Source organism: Corticium candelabrum, chromosome 21, assembly GCF_963422355.1.
Source record: "Corticium candelabrum chromosome 21, ooCorCand1.1, whole genome shotgun sequence".
Classification (NCBI taxonomy): Eukaryota; Metazoa; Porifera; class Homoscleromorpha; order Homosclerophorida; family Plakinidae; genus Corticium; species Corticium candelabrum.
In genome coordinates, this window is record NC_085105.1 from 5,369,725 (window position 1) to 5,386,120 (window position 16,396).

Sequence of the window (16,396 nt, forward strand, 5' to 3'; positions counted from 1 at the left end):
GAAGACTACATAATAAATTGGTAGTAGGTCTTGGTAGCTTCTACTTTTCCCTTGATCAGAGAGCTATAGGAGCAAAACACAATATTACAAGTTTTGCCAACTGGAACCAGATCGCAAGGTGGGAATATCTAACTTGACCTTTCCACTACACCTTGCCACAAACCTGGCTAGAACCCTGGTATAGTAAGAATGTGTTTATCCTTAATTAAGATCTTTATCACTTTAATTGGCAAACTGAGTCATGTTTGCTAAACAAAGAGCACTGCAATTAGTCATTATATAGTGCAACTGTCACTTCTTTTCTCCAACTAACGCCACGTCAACTTGATGTGTTGTTTCACGAGCCAACTGTAGGCTGTTTTAGGGTCAGTCGGTTGGCTTGTAGACAAAGAAAAGAACTGCCCATGTAAATTCCTTGACACAAGTTGTAGCAGCTGTAGACGTAGAGTAAATGTTCTGTAGCAAGTTGCCAAATGAAGCTTCCTATTCACACTCGATTACCTTGCATGACACTAAAACCTTCCCACCCTGTTTGATTGTGACGCTTGGCCAAGCGAATTCGGAAGAAGCCATATGGTTGAGAAATACGCATGTGTCACCTAAGCTAGCCTCGTACCAGACCCTCTCTCGCTGTCGTGCCTAGTTCCCGTATAACACGAAAACGCTGGAGAGGGTCTGGGATCATACCGCCTACTTTCTTCACCTAGTGTCACCCCACGTCACCAACGTCAATACTTTCATGCTATTAGTTCATTATGCTGTAACAATACATCCTTCAATCAAAGCAAATTAGGCATTGCGCTATCTGTGATATCCCAGAATTGCATACATTCATTGTTTGTTCTTTGTTCGTCTATGCGACATGGAAACCGATTCATTCACAGAGCGATCTCCTGAGTTCGATTCACGTTATCTGAAGCTGTAAGGTCCAATGTGATTTGATCACCAGTAGCCTGGAGTCTATGCATGCACTAAGCGCTGCTCTATGACTGTGCTAGGCTACAAGAACAATATGAGTCGGGAAGCTCATCAGATAGAGTTCCAACGAAAGTGGTAATGAACAGCGTCAACTGTAGCTTGTTGGCCGCCGGAAAGGCAACGCTGTCTTCTGTGGATGTTGGCAAGCTAGTGCGCCTTGCCTTTGGATCAACTGTAGAGAGGAAAAGCGTCAGAGTTCACGGCTGCCGCTCATACGTTTACTGCGGTATCCGGAGAAAGAGTGATCATGAGGAAAGTCCAGCCAAACGTTCTTGCATACAAGAGTCATCAAAGGATATTACATCACCGACCTCTGACCATCTACTACGAATTACACAATTAGAAGCTGAGCTCAAACGTGAAAAGAAGCGCGGACAAGACTTGGAGGCTGAACTGCAACAATCAATTATTCAGAGTCAATCTATCCAGTGGCATCAAGTAGGTACAGAAATTAACGCAGAGCTGGATGTGCTACAGAGAGCTGGAGGAATCATGTCAACAGGTCCAGTTGATGCAGTAGATGCATCTTCACTGACTGCAGACTTTAGTTTACATAATCTACACAGCCAATTACTGACACACGCTCCCAAAATTACATCACTGCTTTCCTCAATAGGCCAAGCTGACACCACTACAGGACCAAAAGATATCTACAGCTTGGCAGCAGTCTGCTTACTAGCGAAGAAGGCAAGTAACAAGGTCAAAGGTTTTCAGCTTCTAGTTAGTCTGATGTTGGTTGCCAGGGCAACTAGTAAACAAGTCACTACTACTCTTAACCATATGGGTGTCTGCTTGTCATATAGTCAAACTTTTAGGTATGTGGAAAACACTGCAAAGGCAATAGAGCAGAACAGAGAGCTTCAACATGGAGACTGGATTGTTGCCTATGACAACATAAATATTGAGAAACGTGTCACCCATGAGAGACATGCCAGACATACAGAGGCATGGAACTTCACGAGCTGTTTGGCTGTCAAAGTAGCCAGACTTCCCCCACCTGATTACAACACAACAGAATTACCACAATGCACTCGAGGAGATTTAGCTGTAGAAGACATTCTACCGAATGATGATGACGACAAAAAATTTCACGAATCTGCTCAGACAAGAGTTCAGAAGGTACTCATACACAGGTTCAAATGCTGCAATCACCTTAAAGCAAGACATCAATATGACAACCATGACCAACCAACAACAAAATCTATTATCCACCCTATTGCAGTGATAGACATAGATGAAAGTTACACTGACAATAATGTTACTATTCTTGAAGAATTTCAAAAAATGCTGGCGATAGATGACACTGTTCAACAATGTGTTGTCGGTGACCAAGCGACTTGCAGGGCAGTTCGTGCAGCTCGGCGTAGAAGGGTAGCAGATATTTCTTCAGCACGCCTCCTATGGGCGAAAGAGAATCCTGGTGATTTCCACTTCGCATGGGAGTGCCTAAAAGTCATCTTCCTCATATTTTGGGAGTCACATGATTTTCCTGGCTCATTGGCTCATCTCAGCAAACTGATCAACCGAAGTGGAGTCACCGCTGCTGCAAAAAAATTTCAACAGTCCGATGAGTTCTTCAAACATGCATTAGAAGCACATCTGACTGCATCCCTCATCACCTTTCTCAACATATCTGCTAGCTCAGATTTAATTGTACAAGATGCAACCATTATAATGAACTCATGGCTAAACGAAACAGCAGAGAGATTCGCCAATGAAGTGCTAGTTATAGGAACAGATGAAGATGACCGTGATGCAGACAACCTGTATAATTTCCATCGTTCTTTTCTGCGCATGGCCCTCCTTTATGAAGATTTGAGGGAAGCCATCAAGTACGAAGATGACCCAAGAGTTATCCAACATTGGCGAATGTGGTTACTGTACTTCCTCGCAACAAAGAGAAGCAACTACAGCAATGAAGCAGCAAATCTCTTAGCCAATCTGAAGGCTGACTTTTCCAAGAGGCTTGCTTACATAGTAACTCACAACAGAGCTGTTAATTCTCTGGGCATACCTGGTCATGGGAAAGCAATAGACATGGCAGTAGAACACCACAATCTTGTCATCAAAACAGCTTTACGATCTTCTGGTGGCAGTATCACCCTCCATCATTTAAGAGTAATAAGCTTAGCATCTCAGCTATTACATGATGCTGCACTGTTATGCGATCAGGAAGTTCATGCTCCTCATGTAGGTACAAGGCATACAAGTACAAGTGCTGAAAGAGACATCCAAATGATGACATCCAATCTATTGGCCAGTCGAGTCACTTGTCGGATTCCCAAAAGAAAGTTGCCATCTAACAGACATTTCACAACACCAGAGAAAAAAGGATATGAAGTTGCCTTATTCAAGCAATGGATTGCAAAGTTCCTAAGTAAGACAGACCTGAGAATTGAGGACAATCAGTCCACTGAAGACCATGAAGAAATTGATTCTCTTGATGACATACAGCTATGACAGAAATAGACACATGTACATAATATCGTAACTACTTGTATTGAGAAACATAGCCTAAAGTGAGTTACTAGTGATTTGTAATCTCTCCTAAAACATGTCTACAAGCTGGAGTGCTCCTTGTACCATCACTACTAATATTGGCTATAGTGCAAGGAATGTGAAACTCAATTAACTTAAAAACTGCTAAACTGAAGTCCCTTACAACTCCTAGTGACCTAACATCATTATCTGATCGAATCTTATTACATTTTTTTACTAATTTATCAATCACTAACATGGATAACACCCCATCTAGTCCTCTCATTCTGTATCTTGTGCCACCTGCCGTCCTTCTAAGTTCAAGTAGTGCTTTCCTCAAAGCAGCTCTCTGACCAGCAACAACACGACGTGATCTCAACGGTGCAGATCTGCATGGAATAGGAGGAAGTGGTAAGGTGCAATCCACCTCTGGCTGAAAAATATGAGGTCGCTCATCAGATGCATTGCACAAGGAACAGCACAAATTACTATCAGGTAATGGCTCATCTGACTGCAAAATCTTGTAAACAAGAACTCTTCTCAAACAGACCTTATTTGAGGCAAGAGTCACAATTTCGTTGTTGCACACTGACAGCCTACGGTCCTGAGAGTGTGCCACAAACCGAACAAGGCACAACCTTAGTGGATCTCTCCCTCCACGTCCAGCAAGTTGCACAAGCTCAGATCCACTGTCTGGCAAACCGAATAGAATAACTTCACTGGTGTCATCAATGTCCACACCAAGGCCAAACGCACTAGTAGCTACCATGACTCGCTGCTTGCCACGCTTGAATTCTCCATAGTGTTGAGATCGCCCCTCAAGTGTCATTGTGGCATGGTATTTTCCTTCTGTACCCCTGGTTATACTACTGCAGCTGTACACAAGATGAATATACACTTTATACAAAACATCCTTTGATCTGCAAAATATAAGAGTTTTTGGAATATCTTTAGAATACTTTACAGAGGACAACATAGAAGCTAACAAGTGGAAGACTGACGAAATAGAGGTGGATGAATCCAAAGAAAAATGTAAGTTTGGACGATTTAGAGATCCAGATACTAGAACATAGTCAGGCATATTCAGATGTTGGGTTACAGAAGTAATAAGGAAGAGTGGAGCTGTTGCTGAGAGAACCATAATTGGAACAGTAGGCAGGCAAGAACGAATAAAACTTAGTTCCTTGTAAGAAGGTCTAAATGTAGACCCCCACTCTTCGATCAGATGTACTTCATCAATAGCAATGAAGGAGATTGCTGTCTTCAATCGCCTAGACAATGCGTTTTGCCAAAAACTTGATGTGATCGCTTCTGGAGACGTATAAACTAGACAAACCACTGTTACCCACCATTGCCTGACCAAAAGATTGTCCAATACTACTCACTTAGTTTGTACTTGCTGGAAGAAATGTCTTTCAACAGTTTCTCGTCTGACAAGGACTCAATTCGTGTGACAGACACTTCCTTTTTTACCAGTTTGGAGACCTTGAATCATCAGGAGGCTAATAACTAAAGCAAACTGGCTGCTTCAAGCAACTACACCTACCTGATCATGCATCAATGATATCAGCGGGCTAATGATCACACACACTCCGTTCAAGAGAAGGGCAGGCAGTAGGTAGCACAAAGATTTGCCGCCCGAAGTCTTCAGTCGAACAAACACATCCTTGTTCGAAAGAATAGCCTTGGAGGCCTCAAGCTGACCTTCACGAAAACTATGGTGTCCAAATACGTCGGAAAGAACAGATTTCAGACCGAGTTCAATATTTGCGCTTTCAGAAGCCATTCCGCGCTTTGTGAAGAGTCTGCGCACAGCTGTGCGGATCAAGTACCCTATGCTATGTCTGAGACCTACCACTCTGGTACTAATAAAAAGATTCTACCATTCCGTAACGGCCTACCCAAAGGGTTCCCACCTCCCAGCTTACCGTGTCTTCTACGCCTTCTGAAAACATCCTGCAGGTTGTTCAACGTAAGAGATATATTGGTGATCGCAGGAGAAACGCGTCCACGTCCAAGAGACTTTCTGTGTGACACGTGAGAATAGCACTTACACTAATCGTGTTAGTAGCCCGAGGCTTTGTGACATACGAGCTAAGATGATCATCTAATAGCATAAACGGTAGGTGGTATGATCCCAGACTCTCTCCAGTGTTTTCGTGTTATACGGGAACCGGGCACGACAGCGCGAGAGGGTCTGGTACGAGGCTAACCTAAGCCACGTTATTGCAATTTTTTGTTGGCAACAAGAGTCTAGGTTGGTCGGGCTCATGAAACAACAAAATCAAGTTGATGTGGCCTAACTCATGGTGATGTTAGATATTGACTGGCACTTGTATTGTTGCTTGTAATTTGTGTTTAGTAAGTCATTGTGTTGTTTTGTAGCTATAACTTACTACAGGTCAATACTGGTGAGGTTGTCTACCCTTCTTATGTCATCGACAGACCATCTCTTTTGTTCAGTACGAGAGATGAGCTTCTAAGGTAACTTGTCTACTTTCATCAGTGTGGTATACAGTAGCATAATTTTTGCATTTTTTGGGTTGTTGTTTGCGTGCATAACTTAATTGTGATTAATAACTGTATTACTTTGTTTTTATATGTCACTGGCCGTGTTCACAGTACTGGTTATAGCGTTATCCAACTAGGGTCTAATAACTAAACTACAGTCTGAACACTAGCCGTGGTTATCGCGTAGCTATAGCATAGTTATGGCGTAGTTATTGAACTAAGCTTGCGACCTTGGTTAGAGCGTAGTTACAGTAGTTACGCATGCGTAGTAGGCCTAGATGATTAGTTTCACTTACCGGGGAAGAGTCTGGCTATGCAAGACTACTAGATGATGCATAGTCGTAACTGTCAAAGTCAGCTGTTGAAATGATGCGTTTACCAGACATACTGACATGCATAACAAACTTCCGTTTCTGCACATTTCACTTCTGGATACATAGTACTATAGAACCATGTTCACGCTAGTGTGAAAACCCCTAGGTAACTATACCGTAGTTGCCAAACTACGAATCTAACTATAGTTGCATAACTACGCTATAACTAGCAGTGTAAACACGGCCACTGTCATGGGCTTTATTGGACTTTTTGTTTGTTTATACTTCAGACTAAACTATTTGTAGAATGTGATACCTTCCTTATATAAGTCGAAACTGCTTATATGCAGCTAGTGATTGAGGATCTTCAGGTATTTTTGCATTTGTGGAGTTAAGTTTTTCTTGAATGCTAGTCTATTTTGCTGTAAACCAGTGAACTATTAAATAGTGTTTCGTTTCATTAACTTGCATAGTTGACCGTTATGTGTCAGAAATTATGAACTAAGAAATACTGATTTGTTCTCTGTACAAGATAAAAAATTATTTTCCAGGATGGTCAAACATTATTTTAGTTGGAAACAGAAGAACAAAGAAAGATAGCTTCCTTTAGCGTAGCACTTAAGAACGACTTCTCAACTTGTTGTTCCCATTGTTATGATGAGAGAAGGCAGACCTATCTCCAAATGGTCTATCTGAAGGTTGCCTGCAAATAACACAAACAAAAGGAGACTCTATTAATTCTCTCAGAAAAACAGAACTGATGACTCGACATCTAAGCGTCTAACAGTTTTGAAAAAACCACAATACAGATAGGTAGACCTGAATGGAATCTGATGACTCACCTGCTAACTACTAACTCGAATCGTTTAAATAGGTGGTGTGCGCTTGCATGCAAATCACATGTACTTGTCAAAACTGTCAATCTGTAGTGATATTATTTGAGCAGATTTTTGTGTAGTAACTTTGTTTTATCTAGGTGTCAATAGAGCACACAGTCAAACTAGAAAAAACAAACTTATTTGATTACACAACGGGTGTGCAGTCACTTGCAGTATGGTGGTATGGGTAAGATTTCTATGGGAGCCCAGACTTACTACTGATTAACATGGTTGACCAAAATATGGGTTAGAAAGACAGGCTGCAACGCATTTGGTCAGAAGTCTCTATTTAACGTTCATGTTGTCTTTTTCATTTATTGTAATGATATGTGGCAAACATACCATGAAACGTTGTGGGACAGCTATTGTGTTAAAATGTTGAGGAATAATGATATACCTTAATTAACAGTTTTCTCATTCCTCAAACATGGACCATCTAGGTCAGTGGGTCTTTTGGCCATTTTAAATTTCAAATTTTGAAATTTTGAAATTTTAATTTCTCTATTTTTAAATTTAATTTTTATTTAACAATTTTTAATTTTTAAAAATGGCATTACATTTTCAAATTTTAATCTTCTAAAAAATCAAAATTTAAAATTTTATTATTTAAAATTTATAAATTTTTAGGTTCAGTATATTAGAAATTGCTTTGCCGACGAGATGAACTGATGGCCGGATTTGAACTAACAGAAATTAAACGTGCATTTGTTCTCTCAAATAACTTGAGTGCATCAGAAAAAAGAAGACTGAAAGAACGAGTATCAGTGTACGCGGTAGGGAGTTGATTGGATGGTGTAGGGGTTCATTCCAATGCGTGCTGATATGTTGATTCAATTAAACTAGGCGTGGTTTCTGCTAATCACATCAGCACGTTCCTGCTTTCTTCTGTACTGAGTTTCTGCACCTGTATGCTGCTTCAGACAGTTAACTCAAAGTGCTATTATTGTAGTCTCACAGTCCTGTCTCTTGCGCTAATTTCATTTTTCTTTAAATGTTGTCTCATGCACGTACTTAGCTGTTGGTAGAAGAATAGGTGGATAGTGTAGATAGATGTGTAGGATTGACCAAACTGCAGTTTTGTCTAGAGCACCTAGAACACATGCAACCTGCGTGATAGCTCAGATAGAACCAGAATGCTCTCTACAACCTCTAGATGTACTACACATATCACCTTAGCTCTAGCTGTCCAAACTAACTCAACAACTAGAGACATGCAGTAACTCTAAAGCTCCCATCTACAGTACAACGCGGCATACAAATTAGTATGCAACTCATATATGTACCTGTTCAGCTGCAGCCCACTATTAATTAATTAAACATAAAGAAAGATAATTTGCACGCTGTTCAGTCAGTTGGAAGCAACTGCATTGGGTTTTGCTTGTGTTTCGAAGGTTCAATATTGCAGTGATTCTCAACGGCTTTTTTATTGAATTTAATCAAACGAATTCTTATTCAAATTGTATTTCTGTTGATGATCTGAGTTGGTAAACACAAATATTAAGTTTTAAACGAATTGAATGTTATCTTCATGTAATACCAGAGCTCCGATTATTTGAAATCGGCCCATAAGTATGAACATATCTGATCACTACTTCTGCAAATGTGCAGTTTTTAAAGTAAACTGCACATACAAACTTGTACTGATGGTGGTAATATTTTGAATAGTTGATATTAATATCTCCACTATAATAGTTATTTGGATGTCACTTGGCTGCAAAGTGCTATTGAATTACAATGTCTTCAAGTGGGTGGTAGAGATAACTTTAAGCGTAATAGTTCTAATTCAAATTGTTGCTATTGATGACATGAGTTGTTCAACACAAATATTAATATGAAGGAGTGAATGTTATCTTCATGTAATACCAGAGCTCCGATTACTTGAAATCGGCTCATAGTATGAACATATCTGATCACTACTTCTGCAAGTGTGAACATATCTGATCACTACTTCTGCAAGTGTGCAGTTTTTAAAGTAAAACTGCACGTACAAACTTGTACATACTGGTCACGGTAAGATGTTTTGAAATAGTTTGAATAGATGATATCAATATCTCCATCTATAATAGTTATTTGGAGGTCGATCACTTTAGCTGCAAAGTGCTAATGAATTACAAGGTCTTCATGGCTCATAATCAAAATAGTTCTAATGCAAATTGTATTTCTGTTGATGACATGAATTGCTCAACACAAATTTTGATAATGATCGAATTGAATATTATATCTTCTTCTATACAGTGTAGTAGTTTTCTCCACACTGAACAGTACGCTTATAATTTGTGGTTTGACGCTCAACTACAAGTAGATCGAGTTTATGCATGTAGATCTTCATGACACGACCATGCATAGACGCGCCTTCAGCTACAATAGCACTTCGAGTTAACTGTCTGAAGCAGCGTACAGGTGGAGAAACTCAGTACAGAAGAAAGCAGAAACGTGTCGATGTGATTAGCAGAAACCGCGCCTAGTTTAATTGAATCAACATATCAGCATGCGTTGGAATGCACCCCTACACCATCCAATCGACTCCCTACCGCGTACACTGCTACTCGTTCTTTCAATTTTCTTTCTGATGCACTCAAATTATTTGAGAGAACGGATGCGTGTTTAATTTCTGTTAGTTCAAGTTTGGCGATCAGTTCATATATACAACTACATTCGCTTTCTCGTCAGCAAAGCAGTTTCTAATATACCAAACCTAAGAATTTGAATTTGAAATAATAAAATTTTAAATTTTGATTTTTCAAAAAATTAAAATTTGAAAATATAATACAAATTCTAAAAAATAAAAGCGTTATATAAAAATTAAGTTTAAAAATTAAATTTAAAATGTCTGAAAGGCCCACTGACCCATCTAATTCTTTATTTCTTTACTGTATCTTTTGTGTGAATTGGGTAAATGTAAGTTGTGTGTGCCTACATTACTTCAGTGTGTGTGTGTGTGTGTGTGTGTGTGTGTGTGTGTGTGTGTGTGTGTGTGTGTGTGTGTGTGTGTGCGTGTGTGTGTGTGTGCGTGTGTGTGTGTGTGTGTGTGTGTGTGTGTGTGTGTGTGTGTGTGTGTAACAATAGGATTTCTGAGCAAAGTTTAGATCTGATTGATAAGAAACATGTTGCTCACATCCATTGTGTCCATTCTCACGATAAACAAGAATCACATGCTAAATGTACTGAATTGAATTGCAAGAATAGTGAAAAATGCTTAGGAAAGGACAAACAAGTATGGCTAAATCAGGAAATGAGAATTTTGAGAGTGATTGTAAACAACACAAGCATGGTACATTCTTTAGGAAAAACTCAGGAAGTTTGATAATGTGTTGATGCAGCCCCCGGATGTGATCTTAGATGAACACGGTCACAAATTGTCGACAACTGAAGATCAATTAGCTTGTTGGCAATGTCACTTTTGAGTCAGTGTTGAATGTGATATATCCAGTGACCTTAGACATTGGTGTTTTGTTTGTTCGGTTCCTGGAACTCCACTTATTGATAAGGAAATTATAGAAGCCATTAGAAAGTTGAGGAAAGGTAAGGCAACTAGGTCAGAATGGAATAGCGGCAGAGTTTCTCAAAGGAGGACCACCTGAACTTGTTGACTAGCCGGCTAATTGAGATTATCCGATTGATCTGGAAAACTTTTAAAGATCTTCAAGAATGGAAAGATTCGGTTCTGATTCCATTATTAAAAAAGAAAGACCGTCTGGTATGTGATAACAATAGTGGGATATCCAGGGCTGCCACACTTTTATGGAGAAAATTACATAGTTTGGCTGTTTAATGTATTATAGACACGACCACTCCATCAACTATATTGACCCGCCCATTTTAAAGCCACGCTGCTGCAAATCACACAGTTGATTAACTCGCAAAGAACTACATGATGTCAATGATGATGTACCATATTATGATTTATGACATCTAAATATATCACGTAACGTCAATTATCAAAGTTTGCGTAGTTGCAATAAAGCTACTAAATGGTGCCACTTTGTTACTAGAAGGTACAAAGCACAAGAAATGATAGTGCTGATTTACGAACTCTTCAAAGTAGACAGCAGTGCTTTCCTTTTGTGCTGTAGCAATCAACCCACTGGAGGTACCATGAGAATGGCTATCCAAGATGATGAACAAGTCACACTCTTGCAGAAAACACACTGCGAAAGAGTATGGCATTATGACCAAGTACACCGGCCACCACTTTATTGACAGAAATTTAGGCTCTGCAGATAGAGTCTGGGTTGCACAAAATAATCCTCACTATAATCGCCAGTCCAAGTGATGTCTACTAAAGTCATCGCATCATAAGCACTAAGATGTCATTTCAAACCCAGCTGATCGCAAAAAGGTGTTCTCCTGTGGCAAAGATGGTAATTTTGTTTCTGAAAGAACCTTCTGACATACACATACTGCAATAACAATGCAAGCATTGCTGCCGTTGCGTCCATCAATACGAGACTGGCACTTTGAATGTGCAAGTAAGTACTCTGAATCCGTTGACAAAAATGAATCCTGTTTGTCATTACTTTGCATTATACGTGATTGAAGAAATTCAAACGCGCTGGGTCTACGACTTTCTCCATAGCATCCTTTGGAGTAGCTGTTGACACTTTGGCTGCTGTTGCAATGTGTTGACAGCAGAAGGAACTCTTGCGTGGACGCTTACGTGGAACAGGACATTATATGTTTGTTACCGGGACGATCTTCTCTAGCAATTTGTACTTGCTTGCGGGTTCTGACACACGCAACTGCTTAGCAGTACAAGTAGAATCTTTTATTGCAGACGACTCAGACACAACAACAGAGCTGTTTTGGGAAACGTTTGGGTTTTTCCTGTCGTTCCTGAAATTTTCCGTGCATTCAAATGTACTAGTGGACGACGTAGCCTTGACACGATCAGCTGCCTTAGCTACATGTTGTGGTAAATCTTGTCTCATTGATAACGACGGCTTAAATGTTGAGAATGTTGTTTGGCCTCGGTTGCAATCAATGGTCAAGGCAGTTCCGATGCTGTTGCGACTTTGGTTTTATCAGTGCCCATAGTTGAAAAGTTATGTTCAATATCAGCACTACAGTGTTCGGTATGACCAACACAACTGCTGAGAAACGAGATAGCAAGGAGAATTCTTGGCAGCCTGAGGTATCTTGCAATTTGCGTACTCCGTGCCAGTAGTAGTCTACCGAATCATGTGGCAAGCTGACAGTGTTGTAGCACTAATAGTGCTGTCACTCGCGCTGCAACTGTGTGATGTCTTGTGGACTAATGATATTGGGAAAGCGCCGTGTGAGATCAGCAGTTGCTCTAGCTGAATGTTGTTTGCCTTTTTTAGGGCAAAGAACTGGAGGTTAGATAAACTGGACACGACAGAGGTAACTGCCTTTTGATCTCCTTTGCCATCATAATGTAAAACCTGTGACACACAGAGATGAAGGCATCTTTGTCAGATTCCGACATAAAGATTTCCACAATATCAGAAGAATCTACGCTTATGACCAAGTCATTACTGTCACTCCAATTTGTCGGATCTTTAAGATCAACATTAAGGCTGTCAGCTGTCTGGTTTAATTAACTTTGACTGGTTGATGCAATTCATGAGAAGATAGAGAAGCTCTCACTGGTCATCATACTGTTTGTGTATCATGACACCTCAGTCTGATAATGACGGTTGAAATCAGTAATAATTAATAGAGCTTGTTCTAGGAAATAAAATAGGATTTCGCGAGATTGTCAGTCGTAAGGCCAACCTACTCTTGTACTCTATTTATTTCTTTGCGTTATCGTCATGCATGAAGTACTGAAGAAGAGCGTCCCATTGCTCCAAGATTCGAGCAATGCTTTGCTGCAAGCTGAGCCACCTTGTAGAAGAGGACTTGATGAGTTTGTGTAAGGGCACATTTGCATCTTTGAAGCTTGCAACTCGTTTAGAACTTTTCTAAATATTAAGCGACATTCTTAACAAACTCTTCTATTGCAGAAGGTATGCACTTACAAGCAGCCAGTGCACAACGATGAAGCTGATGGCATGTGCAGTGAACTGAGTATATATGTGGTTAAACGTTTTTTATTTTAGTCAAACAGAATTCTTGGTTCCCCCGCATCACGTTGGCACCATCTCATCCAAAAGCTACCAAACTGTTTAATGGAATTTTTTCATCTTCCAACATGTCTAGTATCTTAGCAAAGATGTTGACGGCAGATGCTGACTTGACGGGTGCGATGCCTAAACTAGAGGACAGCACAGACCCGTCTGTAGTGTTGACGAACACGTGCTGATATTGGCAACCTGCTCAAACACAGATATCTGTAGATATCATCGCAAGCCAAGCCTTTCTCCGTGCTCACTATGTGACCTCGTGCGCTGTTTGCCTGCTCGCACGTGAGAGAAGGTGCTTGATCCAGAATTGCTCGCATGGAGGGAAGGCTTGGTTGCAAATCTGTACGTCAGCTCATGACCTACAGCGGCATGTTCACCTCACGAAACTTGACCTAACTTGATTAACATTTGACCTAACATGATTATAATGAGTGTGCGTTGACATGAGTCAGCAAGGTTTGTATGCAATAAGACACCAGACCCAAACGGACAGATTGGATTCTTTGCAACTGAATTACATGCAGTCTCACTCTGAGTCACTTGAGGCAATCTCTATAGTAGGGTTTTCGAATTTGGATTTAAACCCAGGTAACACCATCATCCCATACAATCTGGAGCAGTGGTAAAACTACTTAGTAGGGACTGTGAAGAGAGCAGATGTTCCCTTCTCCACTTTACTGACTTCAGTTGAAGTTGTCCAAGAACGTCCGATGTTAAGATGCAGCCTCACCAGTCGGTAGCAACTTGAGCAAAATCGCGCAACTGTATATGTCTAGACTTTCTCACAATGCAATTTTTGCAGCTTTGTAGTCTTGCTCTGTGCGTTGTTGAAACATCTCTAAAGGAAGATGCTACTGGACTGACAGGTGTATGAAAGTACCAGTTAGGGTAACTGCAGCATAAAAATCACGGCAGGTGTTTAAGTTGACCAGTGTGTAAACTGTTATCGATATGATCACCCTGTGGGGTGAGAACAAGGAACTACAGTTCGTTTCAGAATTGGAGTCCTCTGGAATTTTCGCATAGCTTGCGAAAGAAAGGTCGCACAGAGTCGGCAAAAAGACCGTTGTGAAACTCTGTCTTCCGGTTATCACTGTCGTGGTTTCCAATTAGCTGGGGCTATGTTACTGTTAGGAGCATCGCTTTCGGTTATTAATGAGATTTTGGGAGAAGTTGGGCGGGGCATGCTAGATGCCAAAGTCTTACGCAAACATAACATGCCCTATGCCTTAACAGCTATCAGTTTTGCAAGCTGTCGTCGCTGTCAACTGTAACTAAATGTAAAACTCTCGAGGCAATAGTACTGAGAGATTGTAGATGGTGAACTCCTGTTTGCGATGTGGATATTTGACCTCCTGTTGAGATCAACTGGTCTCTAATGGTCATAATGGCGCACTTTGGGGTTAGTAGCCACTCCCCATACTTCTGGAGGACTCCAATTCTAAAACGCACTGTAAATGCGTGTCCAGTCTAGCTAAAAGGTTCCAGTAACTCTAATTGCGTTAAGTCACCGACCAATGGAAACAATGTATTTAAGTCAAGTTTCGTGACGTGAACATGCTGCTGCACGTTATGAGCTGACTTACGGATTTGCGACCAAGCTTTCCCTCCATGCGAGCAGTTCCGGCTCAGCACCTTCTCTCACGTGTAAACAGGCAAACAGCACATGAGGTCGCGCAGTGAGCACAGAGAAAGGCTTAGCTCGCGAGGCTAATCTGTAGACTCATCAGGAACAGTACTAAAATATCCATTCTTTATCTGGGCAACCAAACTAGCGTGCATACTATCAGCAACTGTTGTATTGCTGCACTCATCTTAGAATCAGGGAAAGGGATTGGAAGCAGTGGAGAGAGGTGATCTGCCACAGCAAGCGGGATCTTGTGCTCAGCAAAGAGAAACTCCATTCTCAGGGCAGCGTCTGTTGCCACTACTGAAACAGCAGTCTCCTGTTTTGGAGCAAAGCTAGCTTTGACAGTGCCCTTCCAGCCAGCGTCTCTCCGCTCAACTCTGAATATGATCGCCTGAAGATGCTGACAACGCAAAGCATGGATGCCACCTGTCTTGTAGCTGAGGTCCTTGCTGCAGAGCGTGCAGAATGCCATGGCGGGGATCTGTTAGATTCTGTTAAGCAGCCTGTACTTCCCGAATCTTTCTCCCATTCTTTCCTATATGCTTGCAGCCAACGCTTACATGAAGACTTTATTGCGAAACAACTGAACCACAACAAAGCAGATCATATTGAACGCAGCTGTTAGTGTCATATGATATGTCATACACAGCAGTACTACAAACCACTTATTATGAGGGAGGGCAGGATTATGACCATATATTCACTTGCATAATCGGGCTTTCCCTACTAATTGCCTAGCACATAGCTATAGTATAATAATATTCACACAAAGTACATGTACAGTAGAACATCTACCTGTACATTGGACTAAGGGTGCATGGTTTACATAGCAGCAAATTTGCGTAGGAATAGCCTACGTATTTTGTAGTAGCTGAGGAGTGCTGTTTTAAGTAGGATTCGTAAAAATACGTAGGAGTGGCAGCGCTAGATATCATTTTAAAGTATTCTTGGGAAAGTCGTTGCCAATATTTTGTTAGGTCGGCTAAAACCAGTGATAGCATCTTTCTTTTGGAAAAGGAATGCGGTTTTCCACCTCAAAGGGTAACAATTGACAAGATTTAGGTACTTCGACAAGGCATTGAGAAGGCTGTAGAGCACAGATCCAACTTACACATTTGTTTTGTTGACCTCTAAAAAGAATTTGATTCTGTACCAAGACATGCTTTCACTAAAATTTTCAAAGATTCTGGTATAGAAGATGAAGTGGTTAGATTGATTGTTGACCTGCAAAGTGGTACAGGTTGTGTTGTACGAAATAAGGGGAAATCTCATCAAGGTTTGAAGTAACCACAGGTGTTCGTCAAGGGTGTATTTTTGTCTCCAATTCTGTTCAATTTGTTTATGGACAGAATTATGCATGAGACTCTGGAGATTGCTTACAGAACAGATGATGGCCTATTCATGAATTATCGAGTAAAATGGGACACATAAGATCGAAGCTCCCATGTATGCTGATGATTTGGCTATCATAGGTATGTCAAACAGTGACTTGCAACATGTGATGAATTCTTCCATGATGGA

The 16,396-nt window shown here is 40.8% G+C and overlaps 2 protein-coding genes across 2 annotated transcripts; one reads left to right on the plus strand and one right to left on the minus strand.

Moving 5' to 3' along the window:
- The first annotated feature begins 1,056 nt into the window (after window positions 1-1,056).
- LOC134196206 (uncharacterized) lies at window positions 1,057-3,438 on the plus strand. The gene has a single exon (XM_062665282.1). The coding sequence runs from the start codon at window positions 1,057-1,059 to the stop codon at window positions 3,436-3,438; it is 2,382 nt and encodes a 793-aa protein (XP_062521266.1).
- On the minus strand, window positions 3,347-4,610 carry LOC134196650 (uncharacterized). Its single transcript, XM_062665855.1, has one exon. The coding sequence runs from the start codon at window positions 4,595-4,597 to the stop codon at window positions 3,506-3,508; it is 1,092 nt and encodes a 363-aa protein (XP_062521839.1). The 5' UTR covers window positions 4,598-4,610; the 3' UTR covers window positions 3,347-3,505.
- Window positions 4,611-16,396: the final 11,786 nt, after the last annotated feature.

Bases quoted from the DNA above. Each gene is read 5' to 3' on its own strand.
- LOC134196650 (XM_062665855.1), bottom strand. From the start codon at position 4,597: ATGGTTCTCTCAGCAACAGCTCCACTCTTCCTTATTACTTCTGTAACC.
- LOC134196206 (XM_062665282.1), top strand. From the start codon at position 1,057: ATGAACAGCGTCAACTGTAGCTTGTTGGCCGCCGGAAAGGCAACGCTG.